Source organism: Clinocottus analis, unplaced genomic scaffold, assembly GCF_023055335.1.
Source record: "Clinocottus analis isolate CAN_PGR_092001 unplaced genomic scaffold, fCliAna1.0.p SCAF_17, whole genome shotgun sequence".
NCBI lineage: Eukaryota > Metazoa > Chordata > Actinopteri > Perciformes > Cottidae > Clinocottus > Clinocottus analis.
Window position 1 is genome coordinate 16,551,686 of NW_027175898.1, and position 15,420 is coordinate 16,567,105.

The 15,420-nt window shown below is 40.4% G+C and overlaps 3 protein-coding genes and 1 pseudogene across 3 annotated transcripts; 2 read left to right on the plus strand and 2 right to left on the minus strand.

The window, feature by feature from the left end:
* Nucleotide 1: 1 nt before the first annotated feature.
* On the minus strand, nt 2-1,604 carry LOC137787442 (cocaine- and amphetamine-regulated transcript protein-like). Its single transcript, XM_068579872.1, has 4 exons — nt 1,476-1,604; nt 1,025-1,376; nt 756-836; nt 2-464 (listed from the first exon to the last, which is right to left on the minus strand). Exons 2-4 carry the CDS (start codon nt 1,157-1,159, stop codon nt 357-359), a joined length of 324 nt encoding a protein of 107 aa, XP_068435973.1. The 5' UTR covers nt 1,160-1,376; nt 1,476-1,604; the 3' UTR covers nt 2-356.
* A 1,050-nt stretch (nt 1,605-2,654) lies between these two features.
* yju2 (YJU2 splicing factor homolog) lies at nt 2,655-6,556 on the plus strand. The gene is made up of 8 exons (XM_068579860.1): nt 2,655-2,802; nt 3,101-3,201; nt 3,748-3,892; nt 4,449-4,583; nt 4,671-4,852; nt 5,005-5,161; nt 5,770-5,941; nt 6,419-6,556. Exons 1-8 carry the CDS (start codon nt 2,779-2,781, stop codon nt 6,532-6,534), a joined length of 1,032 nt encoding a protein of 343 aa, XP_068435961.1. The 5' UTR covers nt 2,655-2,778; the 3' UTR covers nt 6,535-6,556.
* A 798-nt stretch (nt 6,557-7,354) lies between these two features.
* Nucleotides 7,355-9,431, plus strand: LOC137787427 (gastrula zinc finger protein XlCGF57.1-like; annotated as a pseudogene).
* Nucleotides 9,432-11,771: 2,340 nt separating this feature from the next.
* Nucleotides 11,772-14,799, minus strand: LOC137787422 (gastrula zinc finger protein XlCGF57.1-like). Its single transcript, XM_068579845.1, has 2 exons — nt 14,555-14,799; nt 11,772-13,537 (listed from the first exon to the last, which is right to left on the minus strand). The coding sequence occupies exons 1-2, from the start codon at nt 14,589-14,591 to the stop codon at nt 11,982-11,984; spliced, it is 1,593 nt and encodes a 530-aa protein (XP_068435946.1). The 5' UTR covers nt 14,592-14,799; the 3' UTR covers nt 11,772-11,981.
* Nucleotides 14,800-15,420: the final 621 nt, after the last annotated feature.

Consider the following 15,420-nt stretch of genomic DNA (forward strand, 5'->3'; position numbering starts at 1 on the left):
ATTGACTTCCTTATCTTACAAATGTGTTGGATGGCTTTGCTACCATCCCCCATAACAGGAACCACACACACAATTACAGAGGGGAAATAATTTATGACAAAAAAATACATTATTCATCATTATTTGACCACAATTCCACACGAACAATTTCAATGATGGATGAACACGTTAAATATATTCAAAAACCTTCAACACATACATTATACCATTTTCTAGTCTACATTCATCCAGTTAAATCTTTTAATAATCACATATTTTATTTCATTTTCCTCACAAAAAGAATGACAGCAGATTTCGCAACACAAAGCTACTGAACTCCACCACGTGTTGTCTGGCTTTCTCGTTATTATTTCCCTTCACAAACATTTGAGAACATAGAAGTTACAGGAAGTACCCCGGGGACAGCTGCACAGCGTGCCAATACGCGCGCCTTTACGCACGGCGCACGGCTCCCCGGCGTCACACTGGAACGAGAAAAGCAACATAGATCCGTGAAAATTGAGATATAGGTTGTTCACTCTATAAATGTATAAGCGTATGCCTTGATTTACAAGTTCAGAGGCCTAAAATACATGTTATAAACGGGACAAATCCACGTTGAATATACTCTGGGACACCAGAAATCACGTCTACGAAAATCTTATATTTTAACATATTTGTGGTTATTATGAATTTAAGGAATTTAACAAAAATGTAAACAGTTTGGGAAATAACTCGACACACTTTCTGTTCTATAATGAAGCTGTTTTACATACCGAAGGCAGCCAGCCAAGTTTTTTCTCTAAGGGCATCTCTTTGCTCCTCAGCTTCACCAAAACTTCTTGCAACGCGTCAATCTGGAGAGAATAAAATGCCAAAAAAGTAAAATATTCATCAAATAAATTGCACATGGGTGTCCATTCTGAGGAAACGCACGCTGTTAAGTGTCAAAAGCTCAATCATGTTGTAAGAGAGTCTTCTTCAACACCCTTCATGTATCCTGCTGAGACATTTAACACCCATGAGCCCCGCAAAACTCTCTCACCAGCTCTTTCTCCTGTTGGCTTTTCAGGGGGAAATCCAACGAGCGCGTCTCCAGCGAGGACTCTTCAGCGTGCGCGAGCCTCAGGTATGCGCAGCAGCAGGTGGCCGCGAGGAGGAGAGCCCGAGCGCTGACCATGGTGCTGACACGGGAGTGGCGGAGTGGAGAGAAGTGGGACGTCTTGCTGTTGCTCCGTGGACGACTGGAGGATTGTTGGAGGTCTCGTGAACGAGGACCCCCCTCTTTATGGGCGCGTCGCGGCTGTTGTTGACATCAGCCACCCTCTGAAACATTCACGAGGGGTTTCGGCCCCGTGACACTGCTCAGCACCTCGTGCGTCTTTACAGGAAGGGACCTGGCAGGATGGAATCAGGGGAAAGGGTGAAAGGTGGATTTACATTTCATTAAACCTGTTTGAGCACGTAATGTGTTTGCAGAATCAAACTTGTATCACCTGATTCTAGTTCAGCTCGTTTAAATCCTAATCTATATGTCTTGTTGTGCAAAGTTTCGCGTTTTCAGTTCGACACTCAAGTGACTCATCCATGAGTCATTTTGATGTGTCAGAATTAGATGACATCTCACCACACAAAACATAAAACGTTTACTGTAAATCTGGATCTGTCAAATCACAAAAGAATGCAGCACGGTTAAGTTTTATCTTAACATATGAATATTATATTCTTGACTTCCTCTGCAGGGAAACTTTTGTGAACTCCACTTTTTTTTTTTTTTTTACTGCTAATCTATTCTGCCTTTCTTCTCTTGCCACCACTGTTCAATAAAGCTGAACTCTAGGTTAACCCACCTTGACACCAATCTGTAATCAGGATCCAATTTCCTTTTGTAGAAACAACCTTAACCACCTCTAAGCAATGTGTGTGTGGCTGCAAGCGTCTGTTTACACACCAATCCGGTCAGAGGCAATTATTCCACCATATTGATCACAATCTCTCCTGCTGAGACAATCTGTCTCCTATAAAGACAAAGCTATAGGATGAAATGAGGGCAGTGGTCAATATATAAAGCACACAACTTATTCATGTTGAATAAATACATTGAAAAATCTGTTTCAATATTTGGGTTTGGACTGTTTGGCACAATATTCATGTGTGTGTTGTAATATACAATATATTTTAGCATAGGCATGAACTTACAGATATAGTATTATTCTGAAATGTGTGTCTTTGTGTGTCTGTGGGAGTAAATATACCTTCAAATTGTCTTATTAGTTGTTGTTCTTGTGGACCACAAACGAATAGCAGTTGTAGCGACAAACATGCTTGTTCCAATGGGATTATTATCCTCTTCTCCACAGCAGATCACAAAGTAATTTCGTATCAATAATACATATTAGGCCGTAGTGCTATGATCCACCATCCTGCACAGTATCTGTCAGAAAGGACAACATTGTAAATCAACTTCAATTTAACCCTATTGGCGGAAATCACACAAACTAATAATACAAAACAAATGTTTATGTATTGTTTTACTTCCCTGTAATTGCCTCTTTTCATCTGATATTATCACTTTCCTTCTGTTACGTGGTGTTTTAAGCCGGTTGCTGTTGTAGATACTCCCCCCGCCGCAGGGGGCAGCAGCACACTTTGAAGCACAGCTCGTGACGCAATATACGAGAGAACCGGAAGTGACGGATCAACCGGAAGTGGACCGTATAGCCGAAGAGCAGCTCGCACTGTTGTGGAAATAGCTCTCGGTCTAATCATTCAAACGTTTGGTTTACAGCAAACGTAACAATGTCCGAAAGAAAAGTATTAAATGTAAGTATGTGAACAATGCGCCTCTTTTGTTGTGGTTTAAAACAAGTAGCTAACGTTAGCTTTGAAGCTAAGTGCATTGGGTTGCCAGGTTTGTTTCAACTCTTCATTTTGCGGACTCTTTATTGCTAAAATCACTCATTAAAGATCCGTTGTTACTGCTGCTATATAGTTACTGTTAGTTGTATTACATGTTCCGGCTTTTATCATATTTTATCTTTAAATTATGTCTCGATTCTTTTCATTGTATTGATTTTCAGTGACTCACGTCTGTGTTTTTGTTGTTGTTTTTTTTCGACAGAAATACTACCCCCCGGATTTTGATCCAGCCAAAATTCCCAAACTTAAACTCCCTAAAGATCGTCAATATGTTGTCAGATTGATGGCTCCGTTCAACATGAGGTTTGTGTTTTTTTTATCCACGTGTGTGCACTGTTATCGCCACACAGTATGAAGGTAGGTTTGTGTCTTTTTTACCCGAGCAAATTTATTGTCTGTAAATAAATTATCTCTAAATCTTTGCTCTCAATTAAAACATTTTTTAAAAAATGCTCTGAAAAAAATAGTTCATTTAAAAAAAAACTAATATGTAAAAAATAATTGCTCTCGAAAACAAAAATTTCTCGAAAAAAAAAACATTTGTTTTGATATTTTTTTTTTTTTTTTTGAGAGAGCAATTTTTTTTTTAAAGCAAACTTTAGTTTTGAGAGCATTTTTTATTTAAGAGTACTTTTTTTTTTTTTAGCAAGAGCAATTTTTCGAATTTAGAGCAAAGATTTGGAGATAATTTACTTACAAACTAGAAATTTGCTCTGGTAAAAAAGACACAAATCTACCTTCATAACACAGCTGGTGTGGCAGTGGATGGAGCTCCATTACAGGTTAAAGGAGCTGGGTCATGTCATGTGACCGCGTGGTCATCAGCTTTGCCTCTCTGGTTGTCTGCAGGTGTAAAACGTGCGGCGAGTACATCTACAAGGGGAAGAAGTTCAATGCCCGCAAAGAGACCGTTATGAATGAGCTGTATATGGGACTCCCCATCTTTCGGTTCTACATCAAATGCACTCGATGCCTCGCTGAGATTACGTTTAAGGTGAGATTATTTAATGCACTGATTCTAGCTGTGATGTTCAATGAAATGACTAAACATAAGGTTTTTACAGTCATGGAAAACCTGGAAAAGTCATGGAATTTAATTAAAATTGTTATTTGCAGGCCTTGAAAAAGACCTTAACAAAAAATAAAACCCCTAAAGTTGTGTAAAAGCCCTGTAAATGTGTTATATTCATGTGTTCATGACGTTCATTTAGTTTGAAATAATGAATCTGCTTTTAAAAGAAAGAGGCTCAAAATATCAGCAGCATACATACAGGCATCTATATAAATGTTTATTCTTTTAATCGAACTATTGTTTCTCATTCATTTGTGTCATTTAAGGTTTACTGTATGCTTTGAATCCTCATTGTTAGTTTGAATAATACATTTTATCACTTTTTACTGTTTACACACACATTTCACACAATGTTTGCTCATTGAAATATGGTTTAAAGTCATAGAAATATGGTTTAAAGTCATGGAAATCCACTGGTCGTAATGTAAGCATTATGCATGAATTAGTTTCTCACACTTGTGCCATGTTGTGACTACAGACTGACCCCGAGAACACGGACTACGCAATGGAGCACGGCGCAACAAGGAACTTCCAAGCGGAGAAAATGGTCGAGGAGCAGGAGAAGAGAGTCGTGCAGGAGAGGGAGGAGGAGGAGCTGAACAACCCCATGAAGGTCAGTGTTTACGTCTTCATTGTTGGTGTTTTTGAATTGCTAATGGGCCTGAGTGAGAGTTAATGATTTCCCCCAATCCTCTCAAAGGTGTTGGAGAACCGCACAAAGGATTCTAAGATGGAGATGGAGGTGCTGGAGAACCTGCAGGAGCTGAAGGAGCTGAACCAGAGGCAGGCGCAAGTGGACTTTGAGGGGATGATCGACCGGTACAGAGACCTGGAGAAGAGTGTGAAGGCCAGGGAGAAGGAAGAGGACGAGCGGGAGACAAAGTGAGCGGGATGGATGGATCACTATTCTAAAATCATTGAGATATGAGACGCTGTCGGCCATTGAAGGACTACATAAAGAATGATACAGATACGTTGATCTCTGCTTGTGTTTTTGAATGATTTTTGTGTTCTGTGTGTGTGTTGTTTCACAGAGACATGCTGGAGCGAGTCCTCGTGAAGAGACTCCGAGACTCTGACTCCGACTCCGAGAGAGAGGAGGAGAGCGGCGGCGGCGGCTCGCAGGCAGAGAAACTCGGCAGCGACAAACCAACAGACATCCTCGCTGCTGCCAAGCCCACAGAGACGCAGGTACGTGCGGCCTCTCGCGAATCTGTCAAGTGCGTTCCTTATTATTCAGTGACGGACATTTTAAAATATCTGTTTTTACAGTTTCCATTTTTAAAGTGAATGAAATACTCAGGATTTCAGTCCTCCTCCCAGCTCATTGGGCCCCCTGGTGGCTTCTTCTGGTTCCTGCAGTCTTCATAATGGCGATCATTGCCAAAATCTTTCTACAACATTATAGGTCATTTCATATTTCAATTTTGCTATACGGCACAAAAATAAGCACATTTTAAAGCCTTCCATACTTCTGGGTTACTTCAATATGTTTAAGTATTTTCTCATTTAATTAAGAACTTGAGTGCAAAATGGATATTTTTGAGGGTTAGTATTTGCTAATAATGTCCAAAAAGAACCACATCTTTTGTGTTATTGAGGACAAGGTCTAGTGAATGTCGCCCCGGGTTTCACTGGTTGAACACTTTAAAACTGTAAAATAAAACCACTTCAATGTGGCTGAAGGAGCGAGCCGTAAACATACAAATATAAAACACATTTAACAAATCACATAACCTTTTAATGAAGCCATCCTACGAGCAGGAACTAGTGGATCGTTTCATGCTGTGTCTTCACAGGGAGCCTCGGCTGGAGGAGTGAAGAAGGCCAAGGTGGAGAGCTGGGAGAGGAGTGTGGGGACTCTGGGCGGTAAAGGGTTACTGGGCTCCTTGGTGGTGCGAAAGAAACCAGCGGCGGCTGCCAATAAACCCAGACCAGAGGCAGCAGCTGCTGCTCCCACTTCACCAACAGGTAACGCATCAGTGTCACTTTTATAACTCTCATCCAGGGTTCTTACAGTCAAGCCCTCGAAAAAAAGAATCCCAAAAGTGTAGTAAAAGTCCTGTAAATGTGTTATATTCATGTGTTCATGAAATAATGAATCTGCTTTTAAAAGAAAGAGGCTCAAAATATCAGCAGTATACAAACAGGCATCTATATAAATGTTTATTCTTTTAATCAAACTATTGTCTCTCATTCATTTGAGTCATTTAAGGTTTACTGCATGCTTTGTTAGTTTTTAATATTACATTTCATCAGTTTTTACTGTTTACACACACATTTCACACAATGTTTGCTCATGAACATTCGGTTTAAAGTCATGGAAATCCATTTGTCAGAATGTGTATGAACCTGGTTATATAACTCTTATATAGCTGGCCAGATTTCTCCTTCATCAAATGTCTGGATGTGATTTGGAAGGCAATGATTGTGTCTTGTTTTTAACAGACTCACAAAGGGCGGACTCCAACAATGGCTCCAAGCCCGTTACCACACAAAATGGGTCATCTTCCCTCAGCCTCCTGGGGGCGTATTCAGACAGCGACAGCAACGACAGCGAATGAATAAAAGATGCTTGGGATGCTGTTTTTTTGTTTTTTTTTGTATTTGAGTGACAGACACACAATTGTATAAATGATGCATGAAAAAAGATAATAGTATGGACCATTTTATAATTGCTGCACACAAATAAAAAAAAAAGCCTGTAAATCAGTTTGTGGGTCTATCCTATAAATACCCTTTTCTCTAAAGAATTCCATGTGTTTTTTAGTCTGCTGTTCAAACCCAGATGATAATTTAACCTTGAAAAAAATAGTATCTTTTGATTGAGTCACATTTTTCCCTGTAAAAATATCAGGTGTATATTTTAATGTTTATTAAAGTCTGTTTAACTTTCGACTCCGTGTCTTTGATATGTTGCAACGCAATTCTTTTAATATCTTAAATGTTATCGGGGCTTCAGAATATTACTTTTACCCAATATATGTCAATTAAGACGGTTTGATAATAAGAATAAACAAGTCATAACTAAGTAAAAGTATGATTTAAAAAAAAAAAGCTAAAGGGAGAGAGCTGCTGTCCGTCAGACATGAAGAGTTACTGACTGCTGAGCCCTGGTGGCGAAAACAGGTCACTGCACCCGAGGAAAAAAATGTAAAATAGTTTTAAAGCTGTTATAGCAAACTTTTTTTATTTTTTTATTGTGATTTTGGGTTCAGTATCAAAACCAGCTGTGTGTCTCTCTTAACACGGTCTGTGGCACTCAGACGCCAGCCCGTTGGTTCCTACTGAGTCATTTTAATAACGAGTGTTCATGACGTCAGAGCAGGGCGGGATCAAGTCGGACACACATCTACTGCGCATGCGCTGTGTGGAGGTCCATTCTGCGGACTGGACTCGTCTCTCGGAGCCTCCGTTGTTCGTCTCCACGTCTAAAGCAGAGATGTTGAGACTGTTGGTGAAGCAGCGAGTCCACGCGGTCGTTGAAGAGTCTTTTGCGAAGTTGGACAGATTAGCAGCAGATTATGAGGAGACCGTTTCTCGTTTGAGAGAACATGAGCTACACAGATCAGGTTTGTGCTTTTTCATTATTGTTCCCGGTCTTCGTGCTCGTTTTACGGGTTTAAGTCACATCTGAGTCCGTTTTCAGGTCAATAATTGTAGTCAGCGAGACTTTTGGTGAATATGTTTCGTTTCCAGCTCTTCTTCTCTGATTACATTCAGCAGGGAGGAACTTTTAAACACCCCGCGGTTCTCTGGTCCGCCATTTTTTTTAAAAATTTTTTTTACGGGATTCCCTCGTGGAGAGCTTTGGGTCAAAATGGCGGCGCAGAACAATTTCCGGTTCAAGCGAGGAAACTATTCAGTTTATAGTCTTTAAAATTATACCCTAAAAATATTGTGGCGGAGAGCCTAAGGCAGGGATTGGTTGCAACTACTCCATAACATATTGTTAAATAAATAAATAAATTGATTTCTCTCCTCAAAGAATCAGACGTGGATTTATTAATGAAACATGTAAATGTATTGTATATTCCATAGTTTTGATACTTAATGCTCTTTAATGTGTTAATATCATCAATATTAATCTAAATATTAATATCATTGTAAGAAATGTGTGTGACATCTGCCTACCTTTGGTATAAAAGCAATCTTTTACATTAAATTTTCCATATGCAGATGTCGAGCAGCAGTTGGCGATTGATGCAGATGTCCCCCCTGAGTGCATGGACCTTGTCAGTCATGTGGGATGTGACACTGGCAACAAATCCTTCAGCTTCTTCAAGTGTTGTAAACGGTTTTACTACAAGGGGTTTCTGCAGAGACACATGTGTCATTTTGGAAAAATGTCTTCCAGCTGTTTGGTTCGAAATAAATGTTTTAGAGTGAAGCAAACGAAAGAATCACAGCCAAAAGAGAAACCACTTAGTTGTGATGTTTGTGGGAAAATATTTACACAACAGGGAAAGATGAAGACACACATGAGAGTCCACACAGGAGAGAAGCCATTCAGTTGTGATCTTTGTGGGAAAAGATTTTCAGAACAGGGAAGTCTGAATAGACACATGAGAGTCCACACAGGAGAAAAACCATTCAGTTGTGATGTTTGTGGGAAAAGATATTCAGAACAGGGAAGTCTGAAGAAACACATGAGAGTCCACACAGGAGATAGGCCATTCAGTTGTGATGTTTGTGGGAAAAGATTTACAGTACAGGACAGTCTGAAGAAACACATGAGAGTTCACACAGGAGAGAAATCATTCAGTTGTGATGTTTGTGGGAAAAGATTATCAGAACAGGGAAGTCTGAATAGACACATGAGAGTCCACACAGGAGAAAAACCATTCAGTTGTGATGTTTGTGGGAAAAGATTTTCAGAACAGGGAAGTCTGAATAGACACATGAGAGTCCACACAGGAGAGAAACCATTCAGTTGTGATGTCTGTGGGAAAAGATATTCAGAACAGGGAAGTCTGAAGAAACACATGAGAGTCCACACCGGAGAGAGGCCATTCAGTTGTGATGTTTGTGGGAAAAGTTTTACAGTACGGGACAGTCTGAAGAAACACATGAGAGTCCACACAGGAGAGAAACCATTCAGTTGTGATGTTTGTGGAAAAAGATATTCAGAACAGGGAAATCTGAAGAAACACGTGAGAGTCCACACCGGAGAGAGGCCATTCAGTTGTGATGTTTGTGGGAAAAGATTTACAGTACGGGAAGGTCTGAATAGACACATGAAAGGCCACACAGGAGAGAAACCATTCAGCTGTGATGTTTGTGGGAAAAGATTCACACAACAGGGAAGTCTGAAGTCACACATGAGAGTCCACACAGGAGAGAAACTATTAAGTTGTGGTGTTTGTGGGAAAAGATTTACAGAACAGGGGTATCTGAAGACACACATGAGAGTCCACACAGGAGAGAAACCATTTGGTTGTGATGTTTGCGGGAAAAGATTTACAGTACACGGAAGTCTGAATAGACACATGAGAGTCCACACAGGAGAAAAACCATTCAGTTGTGATGTTTGTGGGAAAATATTCACACAACAGGGAAGTCTGAAGTCACACATGAGAGTCCACATGGGGGAGAAACCATTCAGTTGAGGTGTTTGTGGGAAAACATTTTTGTCAACAGAGAAGTCTGAAGACACACGAGAGTCCACAAAGGAGAGAATTGGTTTCTGTCAGTTGTGAGGGATTAATGATATACGTTTGTGTTGTTCTCTTTGTCTATTGTGTAAAATATTTCAACTGTGATTTGTTTTTAAATGATATGGAAGGCAAAGTGTTTTCTAAACATCTGATGAATTCATTAGATCCATCTGTGATGGAGGAAACTAAAAACTCTGTGAAATTAATCTGTATTTTAAAATGCATATTTCTACATGAAAATAAACTCATACAAGTCTACTTTGAGTTACTGAATTTTTTGTTACACTTTATTTTACAGATCCCATGTATAATTCTATTTAAATAAGCTTATATGTGACTGTAAACTCACATGAAGGTTCTTGGAATAGATATAAAGGATTGTTAGCGGGAAAGTAGACAGTTTTTTATTGCCGGATCCAATTAGTGTCTAGTGTCACCTAGAAAACCTTTTTTTTATTTGTACTATTTTCTAGAGGCAACCAAACAGTTTCACAGATGTATGAATAATGTCAATATCATTATATAATAACCCAATATTTACATTTCAACGCCTTTTGCAAGGCTTGTTCCCTCTGCACGGCTCTCAACATGGCGGCGGCCTCGCAGTGGAAGAATCCCACCGGCCTTTTGTTTAGGGAACAAGTGAAATGCTGAGTTCAAAAGATTGTCATCCCTGCAGCACTCTATTGTGATGCATGGACATGTAAAGTTATTTTTGTCCACACTGTGCCGCAATGTGATGATAAGCTCTACTGGACTTTCAGAAAAACTAAGAGAATCAGTAGTTTGGTTGTTGTTGCTGGTGCTGATGGGCCAAAGCTCCTCCAGATGTATTGTTGTCTCTCAACCTTGAACTGGACTCAGTCATCACGTCCTCATCATCAGAACTTTATTGTGTTAAAGGCAACGACAACTCTGCAGGTCTGAGATGGAGGCACGAGAAAAGAAACCAAAGACAAACGGCAAATCAGGAAACCTGTTGTATTCAATATTTACTTTTTGTGTGCAATTCATTAAATATTGAGAAAAAAGTGTCCTGTGCTGAATAATAATCAATAACTATGTTTAAGGAAACTTCTCTGACGAATAAAAACACAACTAACCAGGTTTAATGTTTAATGTGTACAGGGATATGATGATTAATAAGGGATATTATGAAGGACGCGTAATTGTATGTATAAAATGGTCACTGTATGGTTTTATTATAATCTGATTTGTTATTTAACCACTAATGGAAAAGGGGGAGATTAGACACCCCACAACCAATTCATGATTCCCCCAACCCAATGTAGTATGCAGAGGATCCTAGACTGGTATTTACAACCTCTCCCCCGCACTCCAGCTCCAGCCACGGAGAGCATGAGAGAGTTAAAGAGAAAGAAAAAGAGGGGGACTTACGAGTCGGACACATAAGAAAATAAAGGAACCGCACAAACAGCAGAAGTATTAGTGATCATGCAAGCTTTAGAAGAAAAGGAGGAGGGGTTAAGTGTGTCTGTGAGGCACAAGAGCTGATGACCAGAGAGAGGACAAAGGATTTTCACCAGATCTCGGTCTGATTAGGGATTGCACCAGATTTTGAGAAAACTGGATTTAATAACCATCTTTACTGAAAAAAAGAGAATAATGAAAAGGCACAAACCTGATCTGTGTAGCTCATGTTCTCTCAAACGAGGAACGGTCTCCTCATAATCTGCTGCTAATCTGTCCAACTTCGCAAAAGACTCTTCAACGACCGCGTGGACTCGCTGCTTCATCAACAGTCTCAACATCTCTGCTTTAGACGTGGAGACGAACAACGGAGGCTCCGAGAGACGAGCCCAGTCCACAGAATGGACCTCCACAACAACTACCAGCTACAGTATGTAGCCTGACTCGTGCACTCTCTAGAGCAGCAGCCCGCACCCCGACCACACCACGCACATCTGTCTCCGTGCGTCTCCCTCCACACCTCCAAGAACCAGAAGAGGTCACGTGAGGTCAACCTGTGCTTCAGAGAGGCCCTGCATACCAGATCCACCCTCCCTAAAGAGGGACGTTCTCTCGCTGTGGATCATGAATCCAATAGGGGGGGGGGGGGGGAAATCAATGGAGGCATCAAAATCAATTTGAAGTGTCACCAAAGTTTCAGACTTGTATGAGTTTCTTTTCATGCCGATTTGAAAATATTACACGGAAATATGTGTTTTAAAATGAAGATTTATTTTCCTCAATTACAGATGGATCTGATGATTTTATTTTGAATTAAGATTAATCAAATGTTCAGAAAACACTTTGCCTTCCATCTCATTTACAAACAAATTATTTGAAATATTTTACACACTAGACAAAGAGAACAACAAAAATTTACATTATTAATCCCTCACAACTGAAAGAAACCAATTCTCTCCTGTGTGAACTCTCATGTGTGTCTTCACACTTCCCTGTACTGTAAATCTTTTCCCACAAACATCACAGCTGAATGGCTTCTCTCCTGTGTGGACTCTCATGTGTGTAGTCAGATTTCCCTGTACTGTAAATCTTTTGCCACAAACATCACAGCTGAATGGTTTCTCTCCTGTGTGGACTCTCATATGTGTCGTCAGATTTCCCCGTTCTGTAAATATTTTCCCACAAACATCACAACCAAATGTCTTCTCTCCTGTGTGGACTCTCATGTGTGTCTTCACACTTCCCTGTACTGCAAAACTTTTCCCACAAACATCACAAATGAATGGTTTCTCTCCTGTGTGAACTCTCATGTGCGTCTTCAGACTCCCCTGTTGTGTAAATTTGTTCCCACAAACATCACAACTGAAAGGTTTCTCTCCTGTGTGGACTCTTATGTGTGACTTCAGATGTGGCTGCTGCTTAAATCTTTTCCCACAAACATCACAACCAAATGGTTTCTCTCCTGTGTGGACAATCATGTGTCTTTTCAGACTTACCTGCACTGTAAACCTTTTCTCACAAACATCACAACCAAATGATTTCTCACCTGTGTGGACTATCATGTGTCTCTTCATACTCCCCTGGTCTGTAAATCTTTTCCCACAAACACTACAACTGAATGGTTTCTCTCCTGTGTGGACACGAGTGTGTCTCGTCAGACTCCCCTGTTGTGTAAATCTTTTCCTACAAACATTACAACTGAATGGTTTCTTTCTTGTAAGAACTCTTAGCCGTGATTCTCCCTTTTGTTTCACTCGGTTCTTTCTAACCGAACAGCTGGAAGACATTTTTCCAAAATGACACATCATGTGTCTCTGCAGAAACCCCTTGTAGTAAAACCGTTTACTACACTTGAAGAAGCTGAAGGATTTGTTTGACTCAGGTGAACTGGTCTCCTTCCAAACATGGTCCCTGTCTTCACTTTCAGGTCCAGAATCTGATAAAGGTTCTTGCCAAACACCATAACTGCCTTCAGTCTCAGAAGATTCTGAAGCCTTTTCATCATCAGCATTTGGATCTGAACAACAATGTGAATTCCTGGCTGGTCCTGATCCTCCACAGTCTTCTCCATCAGTTGTTGTCTTTATCGGTGTTGCTGAAGTGCTGGCTGGAGGCTCCGCCTCTCTGTTGTCCTCCTTCTGGCTTTGATGAAGCTGTGAGGTCTGAGGTTCGTCATCTTCACTCTTCACAGTAACAATAGTGAACTCTTTCATGTGGAGGGGGTCCTTTTCCTCTTTTATGTGGAGGACCTCCTTTTCCTCTTTTATGTAAGGAGGCTCCTGTTCCTCTTTTATGTAAGGAGGCTCCTGTTCCTCTTTTATGTGGAGGGGCTCCGGCTCCTCTTTTATGTGGAGGGGCTCCGGCTCCTCTTTTATGTGGAGGGGCTCCGGCTCCTCTTTTATGTGGAGGGGCTCCGGGTCCTCCTGGTCCAAGCACTCCAGGGGGACATCTGCTTTAATCGCCAACAGCTGCTGAACATCTGCAGGGAGCACATTATGGACAACGGTGACTTTAGACTGATTTACATTTCATGTTTTATCGCTACGGAGAAATCAGAGCCAGGTAGTATTCAGTGAATGTCAACTTTCAGTTGTGAGTTATGTCATCTGTATGGAAGCCCATTCCTGCAACACACACAAAAAAATCAGAGCAAAAAAAAAAAGAAAAAAAAAGAAAATGGAGGACCAAAAAAAAAAAAATGGAGGACCATAAAAAAGCCTTTTTTGTTGACTTGAAAAATGGCAAAGAAAAAAAAAGTTTCCTGTTTCATTCCAGGAGAAATGAGAACTCGACTACTGAGTACAATTGTCAAAACTACAGTTACAGCCTAAATATAATTGTGGCTAATATATGTACACACAAAGTACATTGTTGTTGTTGTCATTGTTGTTCCATTGAGAGCACTTGAATATAAAACAGTGCTTGCAATGTGCTTGCAATGTTAAATTAAAAGAATACGTGAATTGAAACAAGATTAGACTATTATGTGACTCGTACTAGTTTTGTTGTATGAACAATATATATTTAAATGAAGGTATTGTAAAACTAAAGGGATGAAATAACGTATTGCTTAGATGTTTGTATTTTTATTTTTGTCAACAAAAAAAAGGCATTTTTTTTATTGTCCTCATTTCTTTTTTTTTTGAGGGGAGGGGGGGGGGGGGCCCTAATTTTTTTTATCGTCATTTACTTTATTTCATTTTTTTGGTCCTAAGTTTTTACAAAAAAAAAAAGTATTTGGTCCTATTCTTGTTTTGTGTGTGTGCCGGAAATGGGCTTCCATACAACCGCCATTGTTCCGTTTGCTGGTGCAAAATGCATTCTGGGATATTGGCTGTCTCAAGTACGCACAAGACTTTTGAATTGGAACAGTAGCCTCCTTGGGCTGCGACTGATGACGTTTCACGAGTCCACGAGAACACAAGTACACAAGTACAGAGAAAAACGCATATTAATCTGTTTCCAGCGAGAGGAGAGATCAAAAAAAGGCACCAACCTGCGGGGTTCAAGCCGACATCCAGCAGTTCATCCATCGCTGCTCTGTTCCGGTCAGTAGTGACGTGTCCTCTCGTCGAGTAAATCCAGGAAGACGTTCGAGAATGGCGACACGAGGCGTAAGATGCCTCGTCACACGGCCGCACCACGTGACTGATGGTCCGGAAATGGTTTTGGCGGGTTTTGGGGCTCGATTCGCGAGCGGTTCCTCGGCTGGTTCGAGATCAGCCAGTCCGCAGGATCGATCGCCGCACTACGCATGCGCAGTAGATGCGCGTCGGACTTTTGATCCCGCCCTGCTCTGACGTCATAAACACGTGGTCAACAATAAGATAAAAGAGCTGCGGTCCCTCAGACATGACCGCCTGCTGACCCCTGCTGGTGAGAACAGGTCAGTGCGTTTGTTGTTTAATGGCCCAATACAATTTAAAATATATATATATATATATATATATATATATTTACACGTTCATCATGTCCAGTACATGTGACATTTTCAAGGCTCATTCAAGAAAAAAAAAAGTTCCTGTTACACATTGTGCATAATATGTTTTTGTACTTGATAGTACGTCCTAGAGTTCTTTTGCAGAATATCTGTTATATCTAACTGTACTTTTTCCTTGCTGAGGCTTCCAACTAGCTGTCTTCTTTCATGCTCATATTTCTTAACATGTTCTATTGTTGTGATTTTAGTTTTGTTTGCGCAAATCACATTTTTGACACACTGTGATTTTTGTGAAGTTATTAATCAATTACTGCTTACATTAATACACATCGGATTGTCTTTCTGTTCTCCTTTTTTCACTCTTTGAGTAACAATTGTGTTATTACAAAGAGACTTGCGATGCGGATTGAGGCGAGCTCTGC